The 17,309-nt window shown below is 33.3% G+C and overlaps 2 protein-coding genes across 4 annotated transcripts; one reads left to right on the top strand and one right to left on the bottom strand.

Annotated features, from left to right (window-relative positions):
• The first annotated feature begins 9,084 nt into the window (after window positions 1–9,084).
• LOC121793444 (ER membrane protein complex subunit 6-like) lies at window positions 9,085–10,995 on the top strand. 3 transcript variants are annotated; one of them, XM_042191448.1, is made up of 5 exons: window positions 9,085–9,170; window positions 9,722–9,875; window positions 9,975–10,170; window positions 10,526–10,545; window positions 10,777–10,995. In XM_042191448.1, exons 2-5 carry the CDS (start codon window positions 9,760–9,762, stop codon window positions 10,805–10,807), a joined length of 363 nt encoding a protein of 120 aa, XP_042047382.1. In that variant the 5' UTR covers window positions 9,085–9,170; window positions 9,722–9,759; the 3' UTR covers window positions 10,808–10,995. The 3 variants fall into 3 exon arrangements, with proteins under 3 accessions (XP_042047382.1, XP_042047383.1, XP_042047380.1); XM_042191449.1 differs by having other exon boundaries at window positions 9,113–9,170; window positions 9,726–9,875; XM_042191446.1 differs by lacking the exon at window positions 9,085–9,170 and adding an exon at window positions 9,207–9,307.
• Window positions 10,996–11,825: 830 nt separating this feature from the next.
• Window positions 11,826–17,219, bottom strand: LOC121796054 (protein REDUCED WALL ACETYLATION 2-like). Its single transcript, XM_042194768.1, has 16 exons — window positions 16,997–17,219; window positions 16,361–16,458; window positions 15,903–16,043; window positions 15,765–15,821; window positions 15,588–15,660; window positions 14,428–14,586; window positions 14,110–14,259; window positions 13,776–14,031; window positions 13,575–13,693; window positions 13,359–13,445; window positions 13,195–13,283; window positions 13,029–13,091; window positions 12,869–12,925; window positions 12,531–12,627; window positions 12,271–12,429; window positions 11,826–12,106 (listed from the first exon to the last, which is right to left on the bottom strand). The coding sequence occupies exons 1-16, from the start codon at window positions 17,027–17,029 to the stop codon at window positions 12,101–12,103; spliced, it is 1,644 nt and encodes a 547-aa protein (XP_042050702.1). The 5' UTR covers window positions 17,030–17,219; the 3' UTR covers window positions 11,826–12,100.
• Window positions 17,220–17,309: the final 90 nt, after the last annotated feature.

Below are 17,309 nucleotides of genomic sequence, written 5' to 3'. Positions count from 1 at the left end.
GACACGTAGCAGGAGGTGTTTTTGGTTGTTCCTATTGCTAGGCTATTGGTTAGTCCGCCTTATTGTGGATGCTCTTAAGTGGGACATCTAAAAATGGTGAACCAAGCTTGGTAAAATGAGACGGATGGAGTATATTATAATTTAGTTTAATTAAAATGATAATTTGATTAAATAATGATATTATACAATTATTGTCAATAAGTAAAATGGAATTGCGTAATATTAAAAGTATAGTATTATATACACTAGTTTCAACCCACGTGCGATGCACGACGAAATATTTTTTTATCATACGATTTTAAATTGTTAATTGAATAACACAAGATCAAGTTTTGATTCCGAAAACAAATTGGTAGTATTGCAAGTTTTAAAATTGGACGATAGCTTTTCAAACCCCAAAACGGTTTTAAAATTGTATTTTGAAGTATAAATGCGCCGACGCAGAATAATTTTGTCACAAAATTGTGTGTAATCTTTTTTGTATTCTGTATCCATTTAAATTAGTATTATACTTTATCATAGTCGAGCTTCATTATATTTCAATATAGTGACCCTAATACGCTAAAAACTCAAACCTTAAAACTTAAATCCTAAACCCTTAACGTTAAAATATACTCATCATGACCAACAAATGAGCCAAATATAAATAAAATCCTCCCTCCGTCCCAGTTCAATTTTACTTTGTTAATCACTTTAAAACAAACTTTAATAATAGAAAAAAAATAAAAAGAATACCATAACTTCATGTTAAACAATATGAAGAGTAATGGAAAATATGGAGGGAGTGAAAAACGTGATGAAAAAAAATATGTAAGTGGATAAATTACCAAATGTCATATATTTATAGTCCAAAAAATAGAAGATAACTCCTCAAAACCTTTTTCACTTTCTTCACCAATTATTAAAAATTTTAAAACCTTTTAATTTCTCAAAAATTAAAAACTAACTAAACTATGTCTTCCCATATGATAATATCTATTTTTTCAAACCAACAGGTTGTGGATTTATATCTTGGTGCAGAATTGTTACTTTTGAAACTTTCTCAAGGCAAAAGTATACCTGCAAAAAACCCTAATTATTTGAAAGCGCCCAAAACTCGGCTTTTATATGTATTGAAACCTTTTATGTGCATTTAACTCATAATTAAGAATAACCAATTTGAAACTGATACACAATAACGAATTAGAAACTGATACATTTAATTTTGTGAAAATATGAATTAACCTTTTTGCATTTAAAATTGAAAAATGAATCATTTAGATTCTCTATATATATTACTCCATTTTTCAAGAAAAACTGTTGTTTTTAGTTTAAGTTTTAATATGACCCGCTTAGTAAAAACAAACGAAGGAAGTTAGGATTCAACTAAAATATAGATACGTGAAAAATAATACTGTACATTAATTTTGGAAAATGGAAAAATGACTCTGACCGTGAGACTAAAAAATAAAGGAAATTTACATCACACAACAAAAAAACCTAAAGAATGTATAATTATCACTTTTTTTTTTTTATTAAAAGGAGACGCATGAATCCCATAATTATCACTTCTCATAATGAGATTTAAGATATTGTTTATCAAAAGCTAACATAATTTAAGATTGCACTGTGAAACACTTCCTAGTCGAGCTTCATTTCATTGCAATATAGTGACCCTATACACTAAAAACCTAAATCTTGAAACTTAAATCTTAAACCCTTAACTTTAAAATATATTCATCACGACCAACAAATGAGCCAAACATCAATAAAATTCTCCCTCCGTCTCAGTTTAATTTTACTTTATTGATCACTTATTATATTTTGGGGGGTAAAAATAATTTAATAAATTTGTGAAGAAACTAAATACTATTAATGAATCAAATACATTAAGTTAATAAATCATTAAATGAGTTAACTATTGGATAAATCCAATAACTTTAAACAAATAAATAATTAAAATAATCAATTAAAATAATTAAAATAATCAATTAAAATAAAATAAACTAAACAATTGAAACTAATGTACGATGGCTTATTTATCATAGAAAAATTAGTTTAGTAAAAGAAAATGTACGATGACTTATTTATCTTCTTTCTCCCCTGCGCAAAGAGTTCTTCGCGTTTGTTCAAAGTTAAATATTTCTTATCTTTCCCTTTTCTCTAAAGCCGAAATTTGATAGCAATATGGCGACGAACGGACGGCTGGCCTAGTACTTCTCGAAAGCCATCTCGTGGATTTATCTCGTTGAAGCACATCAATTAGGAAGAGTCTTTGCGAACTGTCGGATGATTGGCCGTGCAAGTAAATGGATGACAAACTTTTTAGTTGAAACCTTATAAAAGTGGACAAAGATTTGTTTTGCAAATTCATTCAGACCAGCTTCACGAAAAGCTTCTGAACTTCAAGCAAGACTATTACTTGGTTCGGGTGTGCCTCCACTTGGATTATGGTATTGGTACTCATATGTCATATATTTATAGTTCAACCAAAATGTCATGACCATCATTAGAACCTCTTCATTTCCTCTGTTTTATAACCTTTTGACTTTCTCTAATAAATCATTCATTGCATTGCTTAACCGTAATTTAATGTGATGTAACGTGATTAATTGTAATAATTCACAGTTAATCTCTACTGTGAGTATCTTATTTAAAATGGCATTTCCATAAATACCCCCAAAACTATGCACAGACTAAGATATTTTCCAAAGATGAATCATCCACAATGAGCTATAATAGGGAAAATATTGTGCGTACACATAAATATAATAGTATACTCCACATATTGAATTTTAAAATAACACGATTGTAGCTACATTCCGTAATATAATAGTATACTCCATATATTGAATTTTAAAATAACACGATTGTAGCTAAATTCCGTAATATAATAGTATACTCCATACATTGAATTTTAAATTAACACGATTGTAGCTAATTCCGCATACATATGCACAAGCAACCCTTACAAGTATTACACATGCCGAGGCCTAGAATCTTAATAACGATATACATATACAGATACAAACTCGTCATCACCTGATCTTCCTTACATATTATTTCTACCTCATATTACTCTCACCTTGTTTCCAAGGGCTCTCTCCACCATCAACCAGTTACTAGTCCATCCATCGTCGGCGGCTCTCCCTCATCTCACTTTCTTCGCAGGCATGGCCACGCCCTGAACACATCTCACGGATCCCAATAATGTACCGCCACTGTTTTCTCCAAAAAAGAAGTTCTAACTTGTTAGAAGAAACACTATCTGAAAATAATGGAGGATAACATACCTCTAAAATAAATATATATAGGTGAATAGACTGATGAATGCATGAGCGAAACATTTGCCTTGTCTATGTATGTCGAAGCACATAAGCCAAAAACTTGAAAAAAAAAATCACTATTTTTGTGTAAAAGGGAATTTGTACATTATTTTCGATTTAGTGAGTGAGTGAGTGAGTGAGTGAGTGAGTGAGTTCACGTCAATTGCTATTTATAGAGTTTTGTTGAAATGAGTAATTAATTTGGCTTACAAAACCGTTTCATTTCCAAATCTTTTTCACTTCAATTTTTTAAGTTATCTTGAATTTTAAAAAAAAATATTTAGTTTTCACCTCATGAGTTTTCCATTGTGTAGAATTTTGAAATTCAAATAAAGTAATTTTGATATAGTTACGATCCACGATGCGAACGTGTATGAAAGGTTTTGTGAGATAATTAGATGCCATTAATAATCTTTTAAATAATTTAGTAGCCCAACGTTTTGAGTGCTTTTAGAATTCAAGAATTATACTCCTTGTGAGAGTAACGGCAGCATAGCCTTTAAAGTATGATGATGATAATCACTCACATATTGCATATATCAACCACATTTTTATTTAAATAGCTTTGCACGTCTACATTTATATTACATTAATAGTTATTACATTCATCACAAATATATAAAGATGTGTATTAGCAATTAGCTTTAGTTTTCTAAAACTTTTTCTCTTCCATACTCCCTTCAATTATCATAAAATCGATAAAAGAAACTGTTCAATTTATAATATTATTAAATTATTTATAATGACAGTTTTGTTAATATCTCCCTTAAATATCAATATTGCGTTTTTTTTAAACTGCCGGCTAATCTAATAGTAATGTCATTAAAGCTAAATAATAACAAATAAAACTTGCTTCCAAAAATTTAAATTCCCAAAATGCCCCCACAACTCAACTTTTATATATGTATAGATATCATTAATTGTTAATAAATCACTATTAATTAAATATTTTTATAATTATATTTGAAATACCTTTTTTCGGGTATTCAAATATCGTGTTTCATGGTAATACTTCGGTTTTATTTTCAAAGTCTGATTGCCTAAGAAATTAAGTTTGTAGTTGTGATCAATGTCGAACCCTTTTTAAAGACCGAATTAGAGACCAAATTAGGGCCCTCCATTTTCTTAATCTTGTGGTTAGGATTAATTTACAATGAATTTAATATTTTATTCAATAAAAACTTTTTTATTTTTTTATTATTTATATTTTTTTATTCAATAAAAACTTGATGGAGTAAATAATGAATTATATTCACTAAATAATGAATTAAATGAACGTATGCTATGAAGTAATTTTGACATGTTATTGAAATACATTAATGATACAACAAATTTTAGTGTTAAACGTTAAGCGGTAGTAATGAACTATATTCAATAAATAATGAACCAAATGAACGCTAGTAATGAAGTAAGTAAATATGACATTTTATTGAAATACAATATTACTTCATTCAGTCATGCTATTACTTCATTCCATTAGTTTATTACTTCATTTCATTAGTTTATTACTTCATGATGTGTTATGCCATAATTATCTTTCAGTTGAAGTAAATTCGGTATATAATGAATGCGAAAAATAACACAACATCAGCCCATCTAATCCATCAAAAACAAGATCTAATGGTCCTAATTTGGTCTCTAGTTCGGTTTTAAAGACTGAATTTGTGAATAATGGGACTCTTGAAAATAATTCTCTTTTCTTACGAATATTTACTATTCTCACTTAATAATAAAGAATTTCAGAAATATTAAACCGCGGCCATTCAGTTATATACTTATATTACTCCATATCACAAACAAAAGTAATTTATTTCATCTATTGAATTTTATATTTGAAACGAAAGATGAGTAACAATAACCTGATTAACAATCAAATTCGCAGAAACATAAATTTTGTGAAGCAATCCTATTGCAATAACCCTGAGAATTGCCTAAGACATATTTCGTCTTGCATTTAGCATCACAACAACTGTCACCGCAAATTCCTCCTTCACAACATATTCGTTCACCACATTCACCATTTCCAAGAGTGCATCTTTTTGTTGCCATTCCAAATTCAGCCACTGCATCATTTTATACAAATATAATTAATAGTACCATGTAAAATTGTAAATTAGTGTAAACTTAAGGACAATTGGTCGCTAATATAACAAACTGGTTGAATTTCAAAATTTTCAATGATCTTTAAACTTGGTCTTAAAAATAATGAACGTCGTTTTGGGCCACCTGTGTTATCGAGCGAGCCAAATAGGCATCAATTTAGCCGGAATCATCGAGCGTTGCAAATATCAAACCATAATAGGGTTCATGATTTTTAATCAAGTTTTAAGTTCATACGAAAATTGGAATTCGTCCAAATTTTGAGATATTAGTGGCCAATTGCCCTACTAAACTGATGTAATTTATAGTACTAGCAAAGTAGTTTACCAGAGGCTAAAACGAGCAAGAGGATGAGGCCAAATGATTTGTTGAACGTTGCCATTTTTCTTCTTCTTTTGATTGTGTGTAGTGTGTTTTGAGTATCCTCTTTCCCATTGCATGTCCTATTTATACACTCATAATTGTGATCTTATTTCTTGATTCCCAAAATGAGTAATTATACTTTTGAATTGCTCTTTAAGATATTGTTGTGATCTTTATGATTCCCAAAATTTAAATTGCTCTTAGTAAACCCATAATTGTGATTGATCTTGATTCTTGATTCCCAGAATAGTTATTCTTTTAAATTGCTCTTAAAATATTACTATATGACCATAAATGAATTGGAAATACACCCATAATTGTGATCTTGAATGCATTGGAAAGACACTTATAATTGTGATCTCTGTCTTTCTTTATTCCCAAAATATTTAAATTGCTCTTAATTAAGATATAGTAAACCCATAATTGTGATTTGTGATCTTATTTCTTGATTCCCAGAATAGTTATTCTTTTCAAATTGCTCTTAATTAAGATATAGTAAACCCATAATTGTGATAAAAATGTGATATATATAATCAATCATTTTTATCTCTCTTACTTTATCATTTCTCCACTTTAACTATTTATTATCATTTTTATAAAACAAGTATAAAAAAGTAAACGAGACTCCTATTCGTGGACGGAGGGAGTATTAGTTTTAAAATTATAAATGTTGGCTAAAATTTGGGAATTTTCATAAACTTTAAAGTTAGTCGCAAAACTCATGAATTTAATATTTGTAGTGAATATCCCCCGAAATCTATTTTTTTTAATTAATGAGAAATTCACTATAAGAAATAGGGTTATGATTTTCGATCAAATTTTATTTCATGCAAAATATCAAATTAGGCCATGTCTGTGATTTTGGGACCAATACCTTATTTAGAATTAATCATTTATTATTTCTCACACACAAAAATTCTTATTTGAAACGGTATTCATTTCATTTTTAATTTTCATGTTAAGTCAAACGTAATCAAATATTTTATACTCCATATTTTATTTTACTATAAGATTTCAGATCCAAGTTCTCATATTAATTCATTTAATTTAATTACTTGCCAAGGAGTAATGTTTAGTGTCATATCAAATATTGTGAAAATGAAATTTAGTGGAGTTAATATAGGTAGGTAAAATCACAAATTTTGACCTAATTTGATATTCCCTACATCCCAACTAAGTTAGTTGTATTCGTTTTTGGATTGTTCCAATTAAGTTGAGTCATTTTCTTTTTTGATAAAAAACAATACATCTTATCTTTCTTAATTATTTTATTCCATCACCTGTTTTACACTCTCTTTATCTTTTGTAATTTACTTTCATCTCTCCTACTTTTCAACATAACTTCTTAGTCTTCATATCCAAAAGTTTTGACTCAACTTAGTTGGAACGAGTGGAGTATTTCTTATGACTTCAAATTTGGTTGAAAAAAATCATGAACTCATTCATTCTAGTGAATTTCCAATTAGCAGGGGAACAAAAAGTTTTCATGGGAAATTAACTACAAGCCCAAGATCATTATTTTCGTGACCAACTTTAAAGTTCATGAAAAATACAAAATTTTGGTAAAACTTTGTGAGTTTTAGAGCATCCACAATGGTTGTGGGATCGTCCGCCCAATCGACCAAATTTTGGCTCGTTCGCGATCGTCCACCCATTGCAGGCGGAAGACCGATCGGATGGACGAGTGGGACGACTGAAAGTTCGGTCGTCTCAGTCGGACGCCCAACCCGTCGCCCGATCCCTCGTCCGCCCATTGCAGGGGCAAGGACGATTAGGACGAGGACGAGCGACGCGTTTTTCATTTTTTTATTTTTTTTTTCTCTCTATAAATACACCTAAAATTCCACTCATTTCACACAACTCTCACACAACATCTTTCAATCAAACATCTCTCTTTCACTCACTTTTCCAAAATGTTTCTCGGAGAAGATCTAAATCGGGCTATGGAACGCGAAATGTTTGCTTTAGGGGACCAGATTCTCGGAGGTATTCGTGCAATACAGGAGCAAGAGCAAGCCGAAGAGCAGGTCCCGAGGCCCATCCGCTACCGGACATCTGTCCATCAAGAGCATGGCCTAGCTCATCACGTCTGTTCAAAGACTACTTCGCCGATGAACCACGGTGGGGACCGACGGTTTTTCGCTGATGGTTTAGGATGTTGCGACAACTGTTTCTCAACATTGTTCAAACGATGGATGCGCGCTACGAGTACTTCTTGCAGCGGCAAGATGCGGCCCACATAATCAGTCTATCCCCGCTTACGAAGTGCACGGTTGCGCTTCGTCAGTTGGCCAAATAGAGCCTTTTTTGCACAGCGGCAAGAGTCTGCACGGGAGGCCGTGGAGCGAGGATTCGGTGTGCTTCAAGTGCGTTAGGGCAATAGTGAAAGGCCAGGCTCGTTCCTGGTACATGCATCATATCGCCAATGTCATGTGCGTTGAGCGCAGGTCATGCAACCCCGCCGGTCATTTGAGGTTTACCCTTTGGAGTCAGTGAACGATTACAAGAAGAGGAGAACATGCGCAACCGAAAAGCCCATCTTCAACTAATGAACGACATGGTTGAAGAAGTTTGGGCACGTAGGGGTCGCTGAAATTGTACCTCTTTTAAGTAATTTTGTTGTAATTTTTTTTTGAATTAAGTAATGTATGTTTTGCTAGTTCTTTAATTTAATATCTAATTTTGCTATTTATATTGTGTAGACATAAAAAAATAAAATATTAAAATTGAAATGAAAAATGGAAATTGATAGGATGGACACTAGGGCAAAACCATTGCAGAAAGAAGGGTCGGACTAAGAAATGCTAATGTGGCAACCACTAAGGCGCCCACTAAGACATCCATTATGGATGCTCTCAAGGACCAATACACCTTTTGGAATTGGCCAATTTTTTTTTTGCTTAAAAAAGCATTCTTAAGTTGTGAACACATTTGTCAAATTTGGAGTACATCTTTCCTTTTGTGGAATACTTCCATTTCAGTTCCTTAATTTTAGTCGGAACACTAGGATCTAAGATATATATTTTGAAGCATAGGTAATGCATTTAGAAACACAAATTAGTATATTTAATTAAATAAAAAATACCTATACATGTTCTTTATTTAGTGAATATTTTTTTTGATAAAAAATAAAGTAGAAATGACTTGATAGTAATGACAAGGAAAAAAAAAACATATGGCCTAACGCTAATGGGACGAAGGGAATATACATAACATTTAGCCATGCTTTTTAAGCCCATTAAATGGGAGAATAGCAAAAAGCCCAAATAAGAATGTTCGATTCATGCTAGATTTATAGGGCCCAATAATAGAAGCGGGTCAATCCAATTTATAAGTATATTTAACAATTTACGAATTTTTTACCAAGCATTGATCGATCTCAGTCTCCACATAAATTTCGAGGTAATTTCGCACTCGCTGCTAATAATTTTACTAAATGTTGCTGTTCAATCTCAGATCTCTTAAAATTCATCTGTTTCTTTTGTAAATTACTTGCTTTAATTGGTTTCTACTTCGAATTAGGGTGATTTTGATTCTAGGTTCGTTGCGAATTGGTGTGATTTTGATTCTAAATCTTAAATCTTAGGGTTTTCAGCTTTGTATATCGTATAATGAGCTTCTCGTTTTCGTTGAATTTATCGTGAGCTGTGATAGTAACTCTAACAAATCTACTCCAATCCCCAAACCTCACGCCAAAATAGAGAGTGGATTATGTGCTAAGATTGATTTAAAAATGAAATATCTTCGTCTCAGTTTACTGTGAGCTGTTGTATTTACATTGGTTGCTCAATTTTTTGTTGAATTTATTGTGAGTTGTGATTAGTAGTCTCGGAAGGGTTTGAGGAATGATTGTTGATATCATTGGGATTTCTATTTTTTTTTTTTGTTAAATTTTTTGTGAGCTGTTTTTGTTGCATTGGTTGCTCAAAGTTGATATGATTTGTTAATTTTAGAAAGGCTTTGAGAATTTGGAAGGAGGGAAGAGAGAGCAATGGCAGTCCATGATGATTCGAATGGGCAGAAGAAGAAATCAAGTGATGCATTGGATGAGATACCAACTTTTAATGTCGAAAATATGCAAAACAACACAAGAATTATCAATTATAGGTTTGCTCATTATACTTATTTGTGTTGCCATCCTGCAATTCTGTGTTTTGTGTAAAAGAATACTACGTTCTAAACCTTTCTTCTTTGCCTTTGCTGCAGCCGCACATTTATGTCTATCATAGGTGGCGTGATTGCTGGAATTTTGGGGTACACGGCCTTGACGGGATTTATTTTCTATTTTGTCATCATGGCTATTACTACTGTAGGGCTGGCTGCAAAGACTGGCTTTGCTGTTCATTCTTTTTTCGATAGCTGGAACAAGATTGTCTTCGATGGCATTCTAGGCGGACTTTTGGTAACTCTTTAACATCATCTTTGTCTCATTTATGTAGTTCTTGAGGTGAATGTGTTGCTCATTTAAGCATAAACATGTGGTGTTCTTGTGAATGTTCTTTTATGAGTATAGTAGTTTTGTGCCGGTTTAGACTTTCTCTAGTTGATCTAGAGATAACGATAAATTCATTCACATAATATTGAGGATCACTAATTTGTTGTTTATAAGCAAACCGTGGTCTATGATATTATAGGTCACAAAAGAATACACCTTGCATCTTGTGAATTGAATTGTTGATTCTTGACTGTATGCATCAATTGCTTTACATATTTTCATGATAATATGTTTAACCATGCCGTTTCTTCACTTCTTGCAGTCTTTCGTGCTATTCTGGACGTATCCTTACTCTTTTTCCTTTTATAACATTTCAGTCTTGGAAAAAAATCTTATTCTTGCTTCATCTCATCATATATTATATCTAGCATCAATTGCTAAACTAGTTTTGATCACTTGGCATTTGGGTGAGACACGCGCACACACAATGCTATCTCGTGCACACCGACACATAGTATAAATCAGAGTGTCTTCTATTCCAATCATTGCCTGTGTTCCTTGACATTGAGAAAGATTTGCCTACGATATGGTTCATATATTCTGAGGACTCTGCTATGGGGCGGTTTCATGGCGGCAACCTTGCATTGTATAACCATTTGTGACACTTGATTTAATCTGCAATAGGATAAATGTATGAGAACGTTAACTTATTTTTGTTTGTATTTTACTATTTGGATAACAAGTGCAAGATTTTGGTTTATAGAACTCAGTTATTGACTTCTTTTTTCCCAATTATGCGTGGTTTGGACAAGACAACGATTTACAACCATGAATTTATTAGATTTGCCAATTGCCATACACCAACTCTCTCTACGCAATTGCTGCTCTCTTCAGCCCATAAAAAATAGACAATTCTTTTTTTAGGTAGCTTTTTTTCTATCTAATAAGGTGGATTTTATTCTCCATTTGCGTTACTCCAATCTAGTGGAGATTGCCTACTACTCCCTTTGTTCTATAGTAGTGGAGTCATTTTGCCATTGTGGTCTGTTCCATAGTAGTGAAATCATTTTTATTTTTTTAGTAAAAAAGTTAATACATTTCTTCTCACTTTATTTAGTTTCTCTATCTTTTTCATTTTCTACTTTATTTTTCCTTAACTTATTTAAAATATTTTTTCTTAAATCGCGTGTCGAAAAGAAACGCATCTACTACTATAGAATGAAGGGAGTACATTTGATGCTACACACTATAAAATGACTAGTGGATCTCACTATAAGTTAGTACTCCCTCTGTCACATTGACAGTGACTCACATATTTTTTGGTTTGTCCCAATCAAGATGATTCATTATTATAAATCAAAACACTTTATCTCTACTTTATTCTTTCTCTCTTACTTTACTCTTTCCAATTAACAAATAAAATAAATCTGCATAAAATCCCGTACCGCCCAAGGAAGGAGTCATCTTCCTTGGAACAGGGGAGTATTGTTTTGTAGTGTATAGTAAACCTTTTTTCTTTCAATTTTCACTATTTTACCAATTCTCAAAATGTGTTAGTTTTATGGTACGGAGAGGGAGTATTAGGTAAGGAACAATTCAAAAAGACTAGTAAGTAGTAACCCTTTACCAAATGAATTCTTTAAAAATGGGATTTCATGGTAGATAAAATGACATCAAATACAGTAGCAGAGTGGAAATCACGAACATGATTCACAACAATGGTCAAGTCTGTAGTAGATTTTCATAGCTAAAGAGCCCTGCCCTTTCTATACACAATTTTACCAGACCTCTCCCATATACCATACACTAAAATTGTATATTGAGCAATTACTCAATTTGATGTTCGATCCCAGCACATCAATAATCTGCTTTTTCTCGTTTGCTGTAATCCCTAATTTCACACCTGCAATTTTTGAATAGGAAACAACACATTAACAATAATCAAGATTTTCAAGTATTCCAGATTGTGATTGAATATGTTATGTTCTTGACTTGGGAAGATTTTATACAAATAACTGTGAACCATTAGGTGCTTAATGCAGGAACAATGTAAGACAACAAACTTACTAGCATTTGAGGAACTTTTGTTAATACAAAAGCCAAGATGTAAAGGATGCCTCCAATCACTAAAGCTGCAGCCAAGTTGTGTCCAAGGCGCTTGTCGTCCTTGGATGGAATGAATGTTGTTTTCAGAGTATTTGTAAGCTCAAACAGCCGGTATGATACCTGCAAGTTTTGGGATTTTGAGATAATAAGGTAAATCGGGATTGTGTCTATTTGATTGGGTGAAATAAGAAAATAAAACAAGGGAGACGAAAGGACTTTACTGCTACATAAATTGCAGTGGTGAGCATGAAGTTTAACATCGGATAATCTGGAATCAATGAAAGTAGCAGCTTCGGCTGACCATCTGGCACACTGGACCTATATTGAGTTGGATGAAGTTCAGATTCATCTTCCCGAGACTATGTACGGCTAAATGTCATTCAATCAGAGAGAACATTTACTTTGTTCAGAACCCCATCCCCATTTTTGTATATACAGATTTTCTTGTCTTGAATTTCCAAGAACAATAGTCACATGGGGTTACATAGGCATGCGCATCACAGGATAAAGATGATACCAAGAGTGAATGAGTGATGATTTTAGAAACTAAATTGCTTACCTCAGCCATATGTGAAACTGCGAGATGTAAGTCTCCAAAGTGATCTTGCCGAGCCATCTGTTCATCAAGGCAAATACAATATCTGTTTGAATCATCTCAATGAACAAAAAATGATAAAAATATTAATGTCCTTTACTCAAACAAAGATGTGGATTCTTACGCAAAAAGTGTCAATGAGTAGGAGCGGAAACTCTGAGTAACATTCCGCAAGCATATGTAAACACTGGGAGCAGACAATATGCAGATAAATCCAGATTAATAATAGGCTTCCATAGTATTTGCGACATATTTAGTCTAGACAAGGAAGAGACTGAAAATGCACATACGTGATAGGAATCCATGACGTATAAGGATGGTACTTGTTGTATGTAATCTTTGGAAGCTTGTATACGAACTCAAACCAAATATATCCAATCTGTAAATAGAAAAACAATTATTTGAGATGTGAACTTCACAAGTTTTAAGAACGAGCTGAGAGATTGAGGGATACCGTCAAGGATATTGTCACGATAATTGACTTGATAAATATCCTGCGCTTTGTTTCAGCTTCCTCCAATTTTTCCAACCATCTCTCGACCTGCAAATCCATCCAGAAGGTTTACAGTTTGAAGTAGAGGAGATCAACATGTATGCAGTTTCAGAGAGATGGAAAAAACAAGCAAAATTATCTGAAATGCAGATGAAGATAAACAAGCACAGAGCTTACTGTTGGGTGGTAATATGCATATATCATTCCAATTATCCAAATGTAGCGATCAAGGCCTGAACGGAAATGCCATTCGTGCAAAGCCGGATGTTCGACTTTCGAGGCTGGGTCTCTGTATCCTGAAAGAGGACACATTCTTGTATTGAGATTGAGATACACATTCATAAACTTGAGACAGAGAGTGAGAGGCAAGAATTTTACCTAGCAGAAAAGTGAAGGGACTCCAGAACAGATCGAATACCCCAGGTACTTCCCATATAAAGATGACTACTAAAAAGCAAGCTAATATTTTTAGAGCCATGACAGTTCCACGTTCATTATACTTGTTGTATATTCCAAGTGCTCCATACACCATCAATGTGAAAAGAGTGTGCATGGGGCATATGTAGTATAAGACATAGCTGTTATTAAGCGCAATGCAGCAAAAAAATACCAAAAAATTTAGCCGCCACATCATCTGCATATCGAAATTAATCCTTTAGAAATGGGATTAGAATGACGCCATGGGATATTACGCATCAGAAAAGAATCCAACCTGAGCAAACCTCGCAAGGCTAAAATCCTTGCGGATGTAATAATATGAGAAATTCCCAAATCCAGTCATCCATACATATGCAGCTATGAAGATTCTTATGGCATTGTAGATTTCTGTGGCAGCGAAGTAGTGATACATAAGAAATAAAACCTGTAAGCAGAGGGAAAGATAGCTAAGACAATTCATTCCAGCTCAGGTATATTTCAAAGCATAGGTAAGTGCAGAATGTCATAAAAGAAACCAAAAATTAAAGGTGACGAAAAAGACTAAAATGTTATTTTATTTATTGAAACATAAATAATTTCTTTAAACAGTTACCTGCATCCAACCTTTCCACTCCTCAGTTTGATGTCTATTCAGATACATCATTGACTTTCCAGAGAATGCTGACTTGTCATTATGTATCTTGAATGAAGTAACTGCCGAGACAATGATGAGAAGGAAATACAGGAACAAGAAAAGATCCCGGTTATAACTCTGCCATCAGAAATGAAATTTAGTGAGATAAGCTTACAGCAAAGCCATTGATCAACCATTCTCAATGAGTTAGTGTACTGCAGAATATAAATTAAAACATATGCGGTAGTAGCACAGATTTGATTGGAATCGCTTAACACCACTGAAGAAGAAAGTTAAGCCCTCTCTTATTATGTTGAATTGCTATATTTGTGATTAATCTAGCAGTGCCCTGTGAAATGGAAGAATGGCAAAAAGAAGAGGATTATTACTTCCCTGCATCAGCAAGATGTCATATTTGTCACATTTGTGATTCTCGTGAGGAGTATTTTGAATATGATTACATGTCCTTTGTAAGACCTAAACTAGTTTGGCTCAGTAATCCATTACATACAAATTTATTAATCCTATGCAGAACTACCAGAAAAACACATAGATGTTGGGTTTTTGGCTATATATCAATGATAGAGAAGGCAGTAGGTGCTAGAAAAAGGAACAGAAAATAATCGAAACAGAAAAAAATGGACAGAAAATAAATTGAATATAAACTGAATAAAAAGAGCAGAGAAATTCTCAATTTAGGCCTATGGTAAAACTGTCCCTAAACCAATATCCAAGACATGTTACTCTTCCACTGAAGAGCTACATATAATAACTAATGGCCACTGACTCCTATACAGAAGACTCCTAATCCAACTCTAACTCTAATAGATAAAAGCTGTTTCTAACAAATAAAACAACTAGACTCCTTACAATAATTAATGCTAATAAAGAACAATACAATAATTGATAATATTCTGCACCCAGCCACTTTAGATCTCTTATCTCTATCGTTCAAGCCCACTCTTTTTTACTTCAAGTTCCCATTTTGCTTTGTTAATCCTCTTCGTGGAGCAAAGGTGGAAAAAGAAGTTTTGATGGCTAGAGTACTACTAACAAACCGATTAAATCTCACTTCTCACACTAAAATTGTATAAGAAATGCATACACCAATTGCGCAGTAAGGAGAAATCCAATCACACCTTTTTTGATTCTCCAAGGAGATCTGTTCGGTCACATATGTAATAGTAGATTAAAAGGGCACCAAACTCTGACCTGCATAAGATAATCCCAAAGCATAGGAATAAACAAAAGAAACTAAATCCAACTCATTCCAAATCTAGATTTATAAAGCTAAGAACTTAAAACTATACGCATACATGGCTCTTAAAGTCAACCGATTCTCCAGCAAGAATGACTCATCCAACGTAAGAAACCTGAAATATAATGAAGTCAATTGCATAAGGTGGCATACCATGGCATACCATCAGAGTAAGTTCAGATCATATCTCACAAACCTTATGAATTGAGATGTTACAGATGAATTCCGCACTCCATGAGGGACCGACTGAAGGCCTCCTCCTTCCAGAAGAACAGCTCTATCATCGTCTTTAACTGCCCCAGCCAACTCAACCAAACTGACATCAGAATCTCTTCCACTGGAATTTAGAGGGCATTTCAGTATCAGAGACAACATATAGGGGAGTTGCATAACATTTTAAATCATCATTATAAAGAAAGGCACAGTGATTTTGAATTCCCCTATGCTTTGAGATCATGCAGTAATCAGTCACAGCATTTTCCTTCTGTATTCACACAGTATTTCATTGCTGAACCATAATTCAGTAACGTAACTACCAAAATTCTTAGAAACATCCATAATACTATTTTCACATAATGTTCCAGTACTCCATTCCATCGAAAACTTTAAACACCACAAAAAAGATGAACAACTCGACAAAGTCCTTAAACTTACAGCTTCGCAGATGCAGACAATGAGTTCTTTCTGTAATCCAAATATTCCGAGTACAACCAAGCAGCAAATATTGGTACAATTCCAAGGAAAAACGATACCTGCATATTCACAATGTCATCAAGCTCACATCACATCCAAACACTGAACTAACTCATCCAATCACCGAAGATCGAGCTACATAAATAACTAAAACACAACACATAAATCAAACAAAAAAAAGTTCGCATTCGCACACAATTTTCCAGCTAGCCTCACATCTTCATCAAAAAATGAGCAAAAACACATCAATCACTCCTAAAATGCTACTCAAACACTACTACTCTACTCCAAAACTAACTTCAAACAACAATCGCTAACTCATCCAATCATCGAAGATCGAGCTACAAAACACCAAAAACAAAACACACAAATCAAACAAAAAACAAGTTCACAATCGCACACAATTTTCCAGCTCGCCACACATCTTCATCAAAAAATGAGCAAAACACACATCAGTTACTCCTAAAATGCTACTCAAACACTACTAATCTACTCCAGCAACTAACTTCAAACAACAATCGCATCTAAATTAAGCTGCAATCTGCTTAGATCCATCGCATTCGCTTACTTAAAAACACAATCAACCGATCAACTCACCTGACCAGGCGCCAGTGGTCCGTACATCACCATTTTTTCAGTTGGAATCCACCAGCATTACAAAAACCTCAACGCGGTGAAGAATTGGTGTATGTATAGACGCGGGAAATCAGAACCGACAGAAATTGCAGGTGAAAAAGATTAGATCTGATTTTAGAGTGAAAAATGGGTTACTATGGTAAAACTAAAGAAAAATAAAAAGCACAATAATTTATTCAAAAGTAGTTATAATATGCCTTTTTAAGTGTTTGGATTTATAGTACTACTCAAAAAATAGCTTATTTAATTCGGTGGAGGAGAAGAATCATTGTTT

The sequence above is a fragment of the Salvia splendens genome, chromosome 3 (genome assembly GCF_004379255.2).
Source record: "Salvia splendens isolate huo1 chromosome 3, SspV2, whole genome shotgun sequence".
Taxonomy (NCBI): domain Eukaryota; kingdom Viridiplantae; phylum Streptophyta; class Magnoliopsida; order Lamiales; family Lamiaceae; genus Salvia; species Salvia splendens.
This window is presented reverse-complemented; position numbering and strand designations above follow the sequence as displayed.